The following is a 13,758-nucleotide window of genomic DNA, read 5'->3' on the forward strand; positions in this document are numbered from 1 at the left end:
AAAATAGCCTAAAAAACAAGGTGAAAACATAGTTATAATCCCTGCTTTGCTTCATTAGTTTAGAAACACTTCAGAGAGTTCAGATTGTTCTGAACTTTGATCACTATTACATTGAAATTTACTACATTAACTCTGTAGCTTTTATATCAGACACAATTCAAAAGAACAAGTTATAAGAAAAATGTGTTGCTAATGATAATAATTGGAGGTTTAACAAAGGGATGTGTCAAATGGAACCCCCAAATCAAGGGCAAGTTATTACTCAGATAACCTTTGAATATGCCAGAATTAGCTAAATTATCAGTAGTTTCATGAGCTTTACTAGAAAGAGAAAGAAGTAATGGCCAGTGTGCCTCAATCAGTTTAATGACAACTTGATTTTCCAAAAATATCCTTAAGGAATTAGTCCAACTAATTTGGGAAAATAATGTAGCTAAGTTATACCCAGCATATTAAGCACTTAAGTGTGTGTGTTTCTTTCAGATAATTTGGCAGGGCACACAGCTACATTCATAAAAAGCTAAAATATTAATGAAAGTATTAACATTGTCGGATTACAAATTGAGTTGAAGTTTATCATGTGTGCCATAGTAGTGGGCTTTTCCTTCAGATCAGAACATTTTTAAAGAGGAGAAAGAAAAATTTAAAAGAAAGAGTCTTGCTTCACCACTTTTGAGCTCAGGCTTTTTTCAGAAACTCATTCAATTGCCCAGCATTGTGATCACCTAGAGGGCGGGTGCACACTCCAAGCATGGACCCTGAGCTGTTGCCAGGTGCTGCAGTATCTACCATCCACCAGTGGTGCCAGCATTGAATGATGGGGCATGGGGGTCAGGAAGGAAGCCTCAGGTTCTTTTCTTTGGCTGGTCTAAATTCACATGGATTCTTTAACACTTCCAACAAAAGAAAAAAATCTTGTTTTGTACAACATATGAAGTTTACTTTCTATATTTTTTAAACCGCCTATTAAAAGTCAGTCATCCTTCTACATTTGGGTCTAAAATAAAGATTTTTAACTTACATTTGGTTGTTAAATGAGGCTCTGGGTGTGGAAAAGGATTACTATATTTGATTCTCTTTTTTTGATCATAGAATCTGTATCTTTCAGGAAGGATCAGCTCTGTGTGATTTGGGGTTTAGCATAATCTTATTGCAGAATTACAGGAGGAGGAGAGACAAAGCTTGGAAATGTCTATTAGGTTTACCACAAGCAGACCCTAAGACAAGGGTCTGGGTACAGTCATTTAGTTAGGAAGTGGTTCTCTTTAGCACGGTGACGGCGTGAGACCATGAGATCAGCTCCCTCCAAAGAGGGAGATCAGCTAATGAAATGGGCCAGTGGTGGAAACAGGGCTCAGTTTTTCCTGTGACTCTCTGAGGGATGTGCAGACCATGCTCAGATTTCCTATTAAGGGATGTTGATGCAAAAGCTGTAGTATTTATTCATCAACTACCTCTTCATTTGCAGACACACAGGAAATCGTACATTTAGAAAGGAACAATCTACGGTGATCCCCAAGCAAGGGATATGAGTAGGATATTGACAGGCTTAGCTATAAGAAGCATAGCTAGAAACTCATGTAAACACTGGGAAAGTTGACTGATTGTTTTAAGTTCAGTGGAAAATGGTATTGGTATTGAATCCACGTACACACAGGTTATCATCATAAGCTCACTAATGGAGAGTTATGTACACTGAGCACCTGTGGCTTGGTGCATTTCATTTTGTCTTAGCCCTTGACTCATCAGCCATCAGAAAGAGTAAAAAATGGACTTTAACCTAATTAAGCCAAGCTTAATACATCTCTGTAGATGCACAGATTCTATTAGGATTTCTAAATAGATAGCCAAATCCAGACCCATAATTATTTATAGTCTACATGTGAATATTCCTTATCAGTGCTTTAGAAGTTAACATTTATTTTCAACCTCTACTTGCTTTGATTATGACAGATTCAATGGGAAGCCTCAAAGCAACATGCTTCCCTTCTCTCAGCAGGGGCTCCTATGTTCAAGTCTGAGAATATGACCAGACAGGTCTCCTGATTTTGGGGGGTTTTTTTGAGGCGGAGTCTTGTTCTGTTGCCCAGGCTGGAGTGCAGTGGCACAATCTCAGTTCCCTGCAACCTCCACCTCCCGGGTCCAAGTGATTCTCTTGTCTCAGCCTCCTAAGTAGCTGGGATTACAGGTGCCTGCCACCATGCCCAACTAATTTTTTTATCTTTAATAGAGATAGTGTTTCACCATATTGGCCAGGCTGGTCTCGAACTCCTGACCTCAGATGATCTGCCTGCCTTGACCTCCAAAAGTACTGAGATTACAGGTATGAACCACCATGCCTGAGCAGATGTCCTGATTTTTGTGGATGGAAATTTCATACTTGCCTCACCAGATTCCTCTGTTGGTATGAATACACTTTGGACATTATAGCTCCTTTGTGTGTAATATTTTGGCTTCACACCCAATTATTCCATATATTAATCAATAAACAGAAAGAAGAGGAAGTGACCATCCACAGAGTACTTTGCTGTAGTGTACACTCAGGACCTACAGAAATGGAATTCAGTGGAGGCAATACTAGCAGAACTCAGTCTGCTAAACACTTATAGGACAATTTCTATCTGCTAAACACTTCCATGGGTGCACCGTGAGTTTGATTACCTTTAGAGTTTCCCAAAGGAATAAATGTCTCATGAGTCACAGATGCCAAAGCTTAGAGAAACTGAAGACAAGTGGCAAGTTTATGCATTTTGGGGATGAGTAGCCAAATATGAGCAGATGATGGAGTAGTTCTTCATATCAAGATGATGAAAGCTAGCAATTGAAGCGCCATTACCTGAAAACAAACCCCCTGTTTTTTTCAAGTGGGCTCTGAGACGAGAGAGGGATTGGGCCATGCCCTTTCCAAAGCACTAATGGTAAATCAAAGAAGAATGCACCAGGGTCTCTGGTATATCATTCATAACCAAGGCTTCAACACACAGTGCACTTGCTGTCAGATGAGACGAGAAGGACAGGCTGGTGTTTGGAAGAAATATCATGCCTGACTCTTGAGAAACAGAAGGGCAACTGAAGCAGAGGAGCCCCTGCATTCTTCTTTAGTTTACATTAGTGCTTTTCAAAGGGCATGGCATTTATTGGTCAAAGATGGACACTTTCTGAAGTAATGAATGAATGAATGAATGATCAATGCTCAGTTATGCCAGTACATGGAGAAACACTAGCTATCATACACTGAGGTCCCCTCATGGGCACATACTATGTCCCCTGTTGCCTTTGCACTTGTTTTTCCATGGGGGGGATGAGCTGAGGGGAGGATCATCCCATCTGCATCAGAATGCACTCCTGGCCTACCCTCAGCTCTCTCAGTGGAAGTTTCCAACAGCCACCAAAATGATGTGCACTGAGAGTGGACCAAAGAGATTGACACCTGGCTCTGTGAATCCGGAAGCAAACCCTAGTTTCCCCTCTACCCCTATCTCTCATCAGCTTGACAAAAAAAAAAAGAAAAAGAGAGAAAATGTGATAGATAAAGATGTGATAAAGTGTTTCATTGAACAAATATTTGTTTATAAACATTGAATATAAGTTGCTAAATTCTACCACAGCTAAAGCATATGATGTTTTCTTCAATGGATTAACATTAAAATACTCCAGGATGGATAGATGTCCTGAAGATTACCCTTCTGTTAGACTTTTCCTCCAAAAAACATTGTGTATTTTCATTTCATTGAGGAGAATGAGAAAATGCTACTCTAATAAAATAAGTTTATGTTAAAATGAGTACAATATTGTATACTGATATTTATTGTTTCCTGGATTTACTGAATTTAAAGACCAAAAATACACATAAAGCTTTTATGTTATCATTTCCTTGTGTTCCACCTGTAGTTTCTTATATGACATTTTATAGAAGCTAACATTTCTGACTCCACTTTTATAATGGCTTAGAATTACTAAAGAGGATTATCTGCTTATCATAGAGGAAATGAAATCTTTGAAAGTATTTGACTATCTCATTTAAGAAATGTGGAATATCATCTGTCTTTCTTAAGTGCATTAAAGCTAGTATTTTATCTCAGAAATGAGCAAGCAGGCGAAAATGAGTGTTTTCTATCTTACACTGACCACTGGTTTCTGAAATTTTAATACTATTTCCACTTTGCTACTTTAAAATCAAAATAGATTTTTAAAAATCTTTGGGGAAATAACTTTACTTTCCTTTATGCTCCATCCTGAAGAACACACACTTAGAATTCAATAAATAATAAATAATATAATAATACAGTCTGATCTTAGAAAATCTCTTTTCACTCCCAATATGTATTTCTAGAATCTGTATTTTAGCTTGTCAGAAAAAATCCCTAAATTGGCCTTCCTACAAATCAGTAGGAAGTCAAGATTCATGCCTGACTCTTGGGAAACAGAAGGGCAACTGAGGCAGAGAAGCCCCTGCATTCTTCTTTAATTTACATTAGTGCTGTTCAAGGGACATGGCATTTATTGGTCAAAGATGGATACTTTCTGAATAAATGAGTGAATGAATGAATAAATGAATGAATGATCAATGCTCAGTTATACCAGTACATGGAAAAACACTAGCTACCATCCACTGAGCTCCCCTCATGGGCACATACTGTGTCTCCTGTTGCCTTTGCACTTTCCATGATGGGGGAGATAAACTGGGGGGAGGATTATCCCATCTCCAGTGTTATTTTGTCTTCCCCCAAGTTGTCTGAGAGATTTTTGTTCCTCCTTCCCCACCTTGTCCAGGAGCGGCTTCTGCTCTCCCTGCTGCCAGCCCACATCGCCATGGAGATGAAAGCAGAGATCATTCAGAGGCTGCAGGGTCCCAAGGCGGGCCAGATGGAGAACACAAATAACTTCCACAACCTGTACGTGAAGCGGCATACCAACGTGAGGTAGGGCGCTGGGCTTGCGCCTTGGCTGGTCTGGGAGTCTGTTTGCCTGACTGGAGACGTTTTGCCTGAGATCTCACACCTCACATCACCATCTCTTCTTTGTGACAGTAGATCCTTTGCAGGGGGACGAATCACCAAGATTCTGCCACCCCACTCACCTGCTGCTGCCCCTCGGGGTCTTCAAACTAAGATTAGAAAATAGGGTGCTGTTTCCTGTATTGGATTGAGTTGTCCTTCACAGCCCTGGCTTCTGTGGCCAAGCATCCATCACAGAAAGGAGTGAAGGGGACAGCAGGGTTTTCATTCTGGAAACCCTGTGATCAGATTACAGTAAGATCGGAGGGAGAGCCTGTGGGATCTCCAGGCACAAAGACTGAGTCCTCCAAATGGACTTTGCAGGAGCAGGGCATCCATGAAGCCATCAGCATGATGAGTTTCTTGGGTCTGGAAAACCAGCGACCAAAGTCACAGGACACTGATGCATACCTCAGTTAATTTACTGTGAAAGTTACTGCCTTTCTGAGATTGGCATACCTACTTTCCACGGGGTCACAGTGCCTAGAAAACTAACATGTTTTCATCATGGGATTGTAGTAGGGAAGGAGATTGGTGTGGGGCCTCTGTCTCCCATGAGCTCTAGAGAGGAATAGTGAGAGGGACTCACTTCAGGCTGGAGGGGATCCATCCTCCCTTCCATTTCTCTCCTGCCCCTGTCTCCCAGCCACAGCAGGGTGAGGCCCACCCAGACCAACACCAATTTCTGTGCCCCTCCCATTCCCAGGACCACTTCTTTTGGGGGTTTGCTTTTTTATCCACTCCATATGTTAATATGCTGCTTTCCATTCTAGCTGGGTGTATTTGGCCACTCTTACAACGCTATAAAAAACTACCTGAGACTGGACAATTTATAAGGAAAAGAGGTTTAATTGACCCACAGTTCTGCAGGCTGTACAGGAAGCATGGCTCCGGAAGCCTCAGGAACCTTATAATCATGGCAGAAGGTGAAGGGAAGCAGGCATGTCTTAAATGGCCAGAGAAGGAGAAAGAGAGGAAGAGGAAGGTGCCACACACTTTTAAACACTCAGATCTCATCTCGTGAGAACTCACTCACTATCATGAGAACAGCAAGAGAAAAAGCTGCCTCTCTGACCCAATCACCTCCCAGGCTCCTCCTCCAACCCTGGGAATTACAGTTCGACATGAGATTTGGGTGGGGACACAAATCCAAACCCTATCACTGAGTTATCTCCATAAGTAACCTGTGCATGTATCTGACCTCACTCGGTATGTTTTGATGGTCTTAGTTTAGTCATTAGAGTTTTTAGAAGAGCCAGGCTGCTTCGGGTCTAAGTTTTTTGAAGCTTGTTAATAAGAAACAAATTTATCTGTAATTTAAAGACATTGCTAAGGCAAATCCCATTTGACATCAGATTTTAGAAAAGCTATATAAGACCCAAGCATAGACAGATGTCAGTGTGATATAGAAAACTCTTATCAGGAAGGAGGTAACAGAAACACATTTATATATGAGTAGGAACTAAGGAAGCACAATTGGATACATGATAGTAAAAACCACATTTAAAGAAAGTTCACACATGTTAAGGAGTAAAATTATTTTAAATACTGGCTTGCCTTCAGTTTTGTGAGCATTTTGACTATACAATTATAGAAGAAACATTCAGTTGTCTGACTAAGTGTATTATTCTATTAATGGCTCTTTCTAGCCTTAAATGTCTGAAGTTCAGCATTGCCCCTCTGATCTTGGGAAATATTTTTAAGTCACTTTTTGACTGCTCAAGTGTATCTGACCCCTTGGCCTTGCCCTCCCTCTTAAGGAATTTTCCTATCCCTTGATCTCTTGGCATTGTATTCCCTCAGTTTTCTCCTGACAGTCTGTTTTGTTCTTTTCTTTACCCTAAATCAAGGCCCTCCTGTAAATGAGAGTATGTTGGGGGCTTTCTCTTACCTCCTCTCTGTTTCTCTACAATCCTCTACAATTCCAGGACTTTAATTCCCATCTAAATGATGCTCATACACAGGCCTCAACCACAGCTTTCCATATTCACCTACTTAATGTGTATCTAACGCACCACCATCAAGCACAACACAACCAAAGTTGGGCTAGTCATCTTTCCCTACACACTTTTTTGATTTGCACAGGCCTAGATCTCTGAACTCCATTGCTTAGCCAGAAATCAGTCTTCATTTTAATGCTTTCCTCTCCCAGACAACCCCCGTACAACATCAAATTAGTGACAAACCTAGTTCATTCCTCATCCTATCTCCCACGTGTGTCCACTTCTATTTCATCACATTATAGACCTTCATTGGGGCTCTCCAGGGTTCCAAGGATATAGTTCTAACTGGCCTGCCAGCTTCCAGGTTGCCACAGTAGAGATGATCTTTCTAAAGTGGCATTATGGTCAGACTCCAGGTGGGGCTTCCTTCCTCTGTGGTCCCATAAGTGCACTGTGCTTTCTCTCCCATAATGCTTTGCTTCTTTGCACTTTGCATCACAATTGTCTGCTTACTTTTTTAATTCCTTTGCTGCCAAATAACCCCTGGACCACCTTAAGGTATATCCAGGCAGCCTATCTCAGAGCTGCTTTGTTCACTGTAGGTTTTGAGCGCAGGAAGCACTGCGGCTGGTGTGAACAAGAAGGAAGTGGAGTTAACCGCCCATCTGCACATGCTGCCTCTTGATACTGCTTAGAATCAGGGACTCTTTCTCTGAGCGAGCATTGTTCATCCTATCTCTTGGACAATGGCTCAGCACTTGTGATCCCTGCCACTATAGGTTAGCATGGAAGAAACAGGGATGATTTTTAGGGGATCATCTGAACAGAGTGGAGAGTAGAGCTGCCCTAGAAACCCTGATTTTCCTGTACCCATCAGAGGTTCCTGCAGCTCGTGTCCATCAGCAGAGGAGCAAGTATTTCCCCCAAGGTGCAGCCAGGCATCCTGGGATCAGTGCAAGGAGCAGAGTATGGCGAACAGCAGAGTCCTGCCCTGCCCTGGCTGACACCCTGCTGACTGGTGCCCCTTTTTGTATTTTTTATTGTTGTAAAATATGCATAGCATGACATTTACAAATGCAATTGTTTTTAAGTGCACAGTTTGGTTGGCTCACAAACACCTACGTTGTTCTACAACCATCACTATTCTCCATCTCCAGAACTCTTTCTTCATCCCAAACTAAAGCTCCAAACCCATTAAACAACAACTCCACACCCCCCTTCCCAGGCCCCGGGCAACCAGCATTTTAGTTTCTGTCCCTGTGGTGTGACTACACTGTATGCCCCATATATGTAGAATCACACAGCATTTGTTCTGTTGTATCTGACTTATTTTACTTAGTATAAGGTTTTCAGGAGTTGCAGCACATGTCGGGATTTCATTTCTTTTGAAGGCTGCCTGATATTCATTGTATGGATAGACCACATTCCGTTTATTCATCCGTCGATGGACGTTTGGTTTGTTTCCATCTTTTGGCCATTGTGGGTACTACAACTATGAACATTCGTGTGCAAATATCTGTTCAAGTTCCTGGTTTCAGTTCTTTGGATATATACCCAGAAGTGGCACTGCCGAATCATATGGTATTTTTTGTTTAACATTTCTGAGGACCGCCCATATTGTTTTTCATGGTGGCTGCATCATTTTACCCTCCCACCAGCAAGGCACACTTATTTCCATTTCTCCAGGTTCTCATCCACAATCATTATTTTTGTGTTTTATAAGAACCTTCCTAATGGCTGTGAAATGGTAGTTATTTTTGCTCCGTGGTACATCTTCAGTCATAGATATTCACTCTGTGAATCTCAAACCACCAGCAGAAATGTAGGCCTATTTATAAGGCCTTGATACGAATCAGAAACATGTTATTGTGTAGGACAAGTTGCAGTGCACACAGGGTGCTGTGTTTTCCTATTTTAAACATGTAAAAAGCACTAAGGAATTTCACACTCATCTTCACTAGTGAGTATATCCCATGAAGGGAAGCTGTTCTGTCATTTCCTAAGAGTGACCTTCCCAGACTCCTCAATGTCTAATCTGTCCCTGCTCTTCTGTCTCATAACACTCTCTCGTTTTCCTTTGTAACCCTTTTCATGATTTATAATTGGACATCTGTTGAGGTCCACATTTGTTCAATACGTTGTCCCAGCTTAATTCTGAACGTCAGGAAAATATTCCATGCCTGCTTCATCCTGGCAGTTAGGAAGGACTCCAGAATCATTTAAGTAATCTTTTTAAAAAAGGATTATTATTCCCATTTCTTCCTTGACTCAATATAAACAGAATTTGTTTTTTTTAATTATTTTGCTGCTTCACTCCCATCTTAACTACAAAAGTTTAATCTTAAAAAATGTTTAAATTAACAAGTTTAAAAAAATGTTTATATATTCTCTATTCAGGAAAATTACATCTTTCTCACGAAAATATAAAGTGTAAACAAAATTACATGATTTTATTGAAAAAATTATCATTACTTTATTTAAAAAAAATATATATATATATATATATAATCTAGAAAACTCTGTCTCCATACCTCCTTTCTTCCTACAGCATCTTATATGCTGATATCGTTGGCTTTACCCGGCTGGCAAGTGACTGCTCCCCAGGAGAACTAGTCCACATGCTGAATGAGCTCTTCGGAAAGTTTGATCAAATTGCAAAGGTGAGTATTATAGATTCCCTTCCGCGTTGAAGATTTCTAAACTCTTGGCTTCGTTTTTCTTCATCCACCTATCAATAGTTTACTTTTTCATAAAAGCATCCTTTAGGAAGATTGTTTGTAAAAGTTGCTGGATTTCTTTGCCATTGATGTTTGATGAGCCTCAAACCTGTCTCAGGGATGAAAAATGCCATGGCATATCATTATCATGTTTTTATCTATTTTAAAACTTCCTCCTATGTATAATTCAGCACACATGTAATAAATACATTCCAGGCAGTGAGCTCCAACTTGCAAATCCCTCTTCGTGGTACTATTTTAAGGTGCTCTCTTAGGCATTTCCGTGTCCAGGATCTGGTATGACCCTTTCCACTCCTCCAGTTACCAGCATCCTCTATTCCTATTGTTAACCTGAACCCTGGAAGAGCCCCTGAAATAGAATGTGTACCTTCCATGCAAAGCCTTTACTGACTCTTGTCTCATTTTTATCCTTTGATTCTTTTGCCTCTTAAACAAAGATGGAAGTTCAGGGTCTTCCATTCATATGCTCTTCCATGGGAAATTTCACAGATAGGAAATGATGTAAAACCATCTGAAACCACACTAGACCCTATTACTTTTTAGAACTGCCACAATTGCTGGTGGCAACGTCAGTGACAAAAAGTTTCTTCCTGTAAGCCCTGTACTTCCTGTTAAATGTTTCTGGTTGGCCTAATTCTCTCTTTGAATTGTTCCCAACAAAAAAGTGCTTCATTTTGCCTAGCAATATCAGTGATTTATCTGTGGAAGAATTGGTCCTAAATTTAGTTCGTTGTGTGATTTAGATCACTTTTAAACAAGATAGCACATTCCAGTCAAGTCTCTTAGGAAGAAATCTGGCTTGCAGATGTTAGCATGGTCATTCTTAGGCCAAACTCCCCAAGTTTGTCGCCTTCTGCAGTTCCACTGACCTTGACAGCTCTCTCTGTGGATTTTAAAACATCAGTAAAAGCACATGCCTGCTTCCTTCCTTTACCAAGCCAAAGTGAAGGGGGTGAGTTCTATGGGTGAAGAACTCTTTCTTCTCATTTATAGGAGAAGAAAGGTTGAAACCTAAATGATGTCTTAAAAGTCTGAATTAATAAAAGGTCATTTTTGCTGGACTACCTGTTCACGTTAGGAAGAAACGTTTCGATCTTGGCTGGGAACAACGTCACTCCAATGTTCAGATGACATTCTCTCCTCTAGGTGCCTGTCTCAGTGTTCAAATGACTCTTCTTAGAGGATAAGCCCCCGCCTCCCCAACTCCAGTTCTGCCTCCTCTTGACTAATTAAATCTGTGACAGCCCTACTGCCAAATAGGTTCACATTCACAGGTATCAGGACTAACTTCAACATGCGAATTTGTAAGGACATAATTCATTACCCATGAAAGAGGTACTTGACATGACTTCCTGTAATCACTGGAACAGAGGAGTTTACAACCTTAGCTGACTCTCCATCCCTTGGTTTATCCATCATTGGTCAGAGGCACAGTGTGCCTTCGACATGAGTTCATGGTTCACAGTTCACTAATGGGGGGTTATTGTCAGAAAACAGATACTCCAATGCACTGAGTATTTTTTATGTAAAGCATATAACTTTATACTAAAGAACTCAAAAGCATTGCGATTCACTCTAACTCATGTTTTCTAGTCTCAGAATATCTTTTTAGGAAGTATGGGAGGGAAGCTTGATTAATATGTAATTGTTTGCCTTTTCCTTATTTATGATATTGTCGTCAGGAATTACTAAGCACATCGTAGGTATCTGTAGTGCTGTAGATACCTGTGAAAATATGTCCTGTTTGTGCACCATCAAACAGGGAAAGAAACAGGCAAACTATTCAGCAAACCTAACACATGCTTAAGAAGGTGTGTTCACTTGATTATTTCAAATTTGTTTAGTTTATACATAAGCCTGTGTTTGTGTTAGAGAAAAAATGCCTGTGTTTGGTACATCATTTTTGTTTTTGTTTTTCTTTTACTTTACTGAAGAGTCTGGAAGCTGGATCAAAAGTTTAGAAACAAATATAGGGTCGACATGTATGAATGCAGTTAATCTAAATATTAAAATATAAATATAAAATTTAGCCCAGAAAGATAATGAGTTAGTCAAATTTTATTTTGAAACAGTTGAGCCTAAGATGAGAATTAAGTGTAAGTTACTTGGCTCTGTTGAATGGTAGCTTATTAGGTGTGGCAATATCTATCAGAAGCGACATGTCTGTAGGTAAGAATCTGCTTTGGCTTTACAATACTTGAAAGAAACTATAAGGACAGTAGGGAAGGACATGAGATTCTAATTCCTACAGAGTGCTGGTCGTCATCTTCTACTCTGAAAGACTCAGCTCTGCATAGAATGCTTATTTCACCATCAATGTTTGGAGCTGCTCAGACTAAAGTGATTGGCCCCATCCCCATCCTTCTTTGCTTTTATGAAGTAAAAATCATTCCAGAACATTCTCTCTTATTTCCCATATTTTCCCTTTTCCTTATTTATCCTGCTTTGGAAATTGGCATGTAGGGGAGGGCAGCTCATTCTGGTTGGGTAATGAAGGGAAGCCCAATTGGTTCTCACTGCCCTCTCCAGACATCCCTGGAATGTCGTGAGCAGAGCAGGCACCTGATGATATTAGGTAAACCTAGACCATTTTGCAAGTGCTTAATGCAACTGAAATTTGGTAATTTGTTCTTCCAGGAGAATGAATGCATGAGAATTAAAATTTTAGGAGACTGCTATTACTGTGTATCTGGACTTCCTATTTCTCTCCCTAACCATGCCAAGAACTGTGTGAAAATGGGACTGGACATGTGTGAAGCCATAAAGTAAGTGGACTGCTTAGTAAGCATTTTTTTCAACTGTCTAAAAATTTGGAGTTGTATATCTCACCCGTGACTATTTCTATTGTTCTGCCTACTGGCATTAAATACATTATTGTGCATTTAAATATAATTGTGCAGAAACCCATTTATTGGCATGTGAGTAACACAATGGAAAATAAGACTTCATTATTTAGTATTATTTTTGTTTGTTTGTTTTTGAGATAAGGTCATGCTCTGTCACCTAGGCTGGAGTGCAGTGACATGATCATAGCTCACTGCATGCAGTCTCTATCTCCTCCTGAGCCCAAAGCAAACCTACCACCCCAGCCTCCCAAGTTGCTGGGACCACAGGCAAGCACCAACACGTCAGCTAATTTTTCTATTTTTTGTAGAGACAGTCTCCCTGTGTTGCCCAGGCTGGTCTTGAACCCCTAGGCCCAAATAATCTGCTTGTCTTGGCCTCCCAAACTGTTGGCATTGTAGCTATGAGCTACCTGACTCAGCCTAGTATTGCTACTATGAGCCTTAGATTACAGTAATACTGAGTTGGAAATCTGTAAGACGGGACAGTTTTGTTTCAAAAGCTTTTTATTTTTGTTTTTTGTTGTTGTTGTTTGAGATAGCACCTTGCTCTGTCACTCAGGCTAGAGTTCAATGGTGCAATCTGGGCTCACTGCAACCTCCGCCTCCCAGGTTCAAGTGATTCTCCTGCCTCAGCCTCCCAAGTAGCTGGGACTACAGGCACCCGCCACCATGCCCGGCTAATTTTTGTATTTTGGGTAGAGACGGTGTTTCACCATATTGGCCAGACTGATCTTGAACTTCTGACCTTGTGATCTGCCCGCCTCGGCCTCCCAAAGTGCTGAGATTATAGGCATGAGCCACTGCGCCCAGAGTCAAAAGTGATTTTTTTTTTTTTTTGTGAATTTTGAATGTCTTCTGTGATCTTAAGGTAAAAGTGTGCACATGTTATCATCTTTCCAATTTCTGACAAATTCTATGGCTCCACACACACGGTAAGGGAAGATGTGGGTTTTACAGCCAGACTGCAGTTACTTTAAAAATCCAATATGAAAGATTTTCTTCTAGTCAAAAATGCTCAGCTCTGTGAATTTAATTTCAATTTGTATTGGTAACATATATTTTCTGCATTGTATCTATAATTTTTTCACTGTGATTCCAGAGAAGATCTGCTTATATAGAATAATGATGTCATTTTCATTGATTGGTACAAGGTAAAAATATAGGGTAAAAAAGGTAATTTTATTGCCAGCGCCACAGTTTTATTAACAGCGCTTTCTTTTTTTTTTTTTTTTTT

General features: G+C 40.3%; 1 protein-coding gene across 1 annotated transcript in view; it reads left to right on the forward strand.

Moving 5' to 3' along the window:
* Positions 1-13,758, forward strand: part of ADCY2 (adenylate cyclase 2) — a gene marked incomplete at its 5' end in the record, with an annotated part of 165,540 nt that overhangs the window by 21,188 nt on the left and 130,594 nt on the right. Inside the window, 3 exons of the mRNA XM_017496921.2 lie at positions 4,774-4,922; positions 9,489-9,600; positions 12,316-12,443. Of these exons, the coding sequence (XP_017352410.2) occupies positions 4,774-4,922; positions 9,489-9,600; positions 12,316-12,443 (389 nt within the window). The remainder of the gene's footprint in view (positions 1-4,773; positions 4,923-9,488; positions 9,601-12,315; positions 12,444-13,758) is intronic.

The sequence above is a fragment of the Cebus imitator genome, unplaced genomic scaffold (assembly GCF_001604975.1).
Source record: "Cebus imitator isolate Cc_AM_T3 unplaced genomic scaffold, Cebus_imitator-1.0 Scaffold226, whole genome shotgun sequence".
Lineage (NCBI taxonomy): Eukaryota > Metazoa > Chordata > Mammalia > Primates > Cebidae > Cebus > Cebus imitator.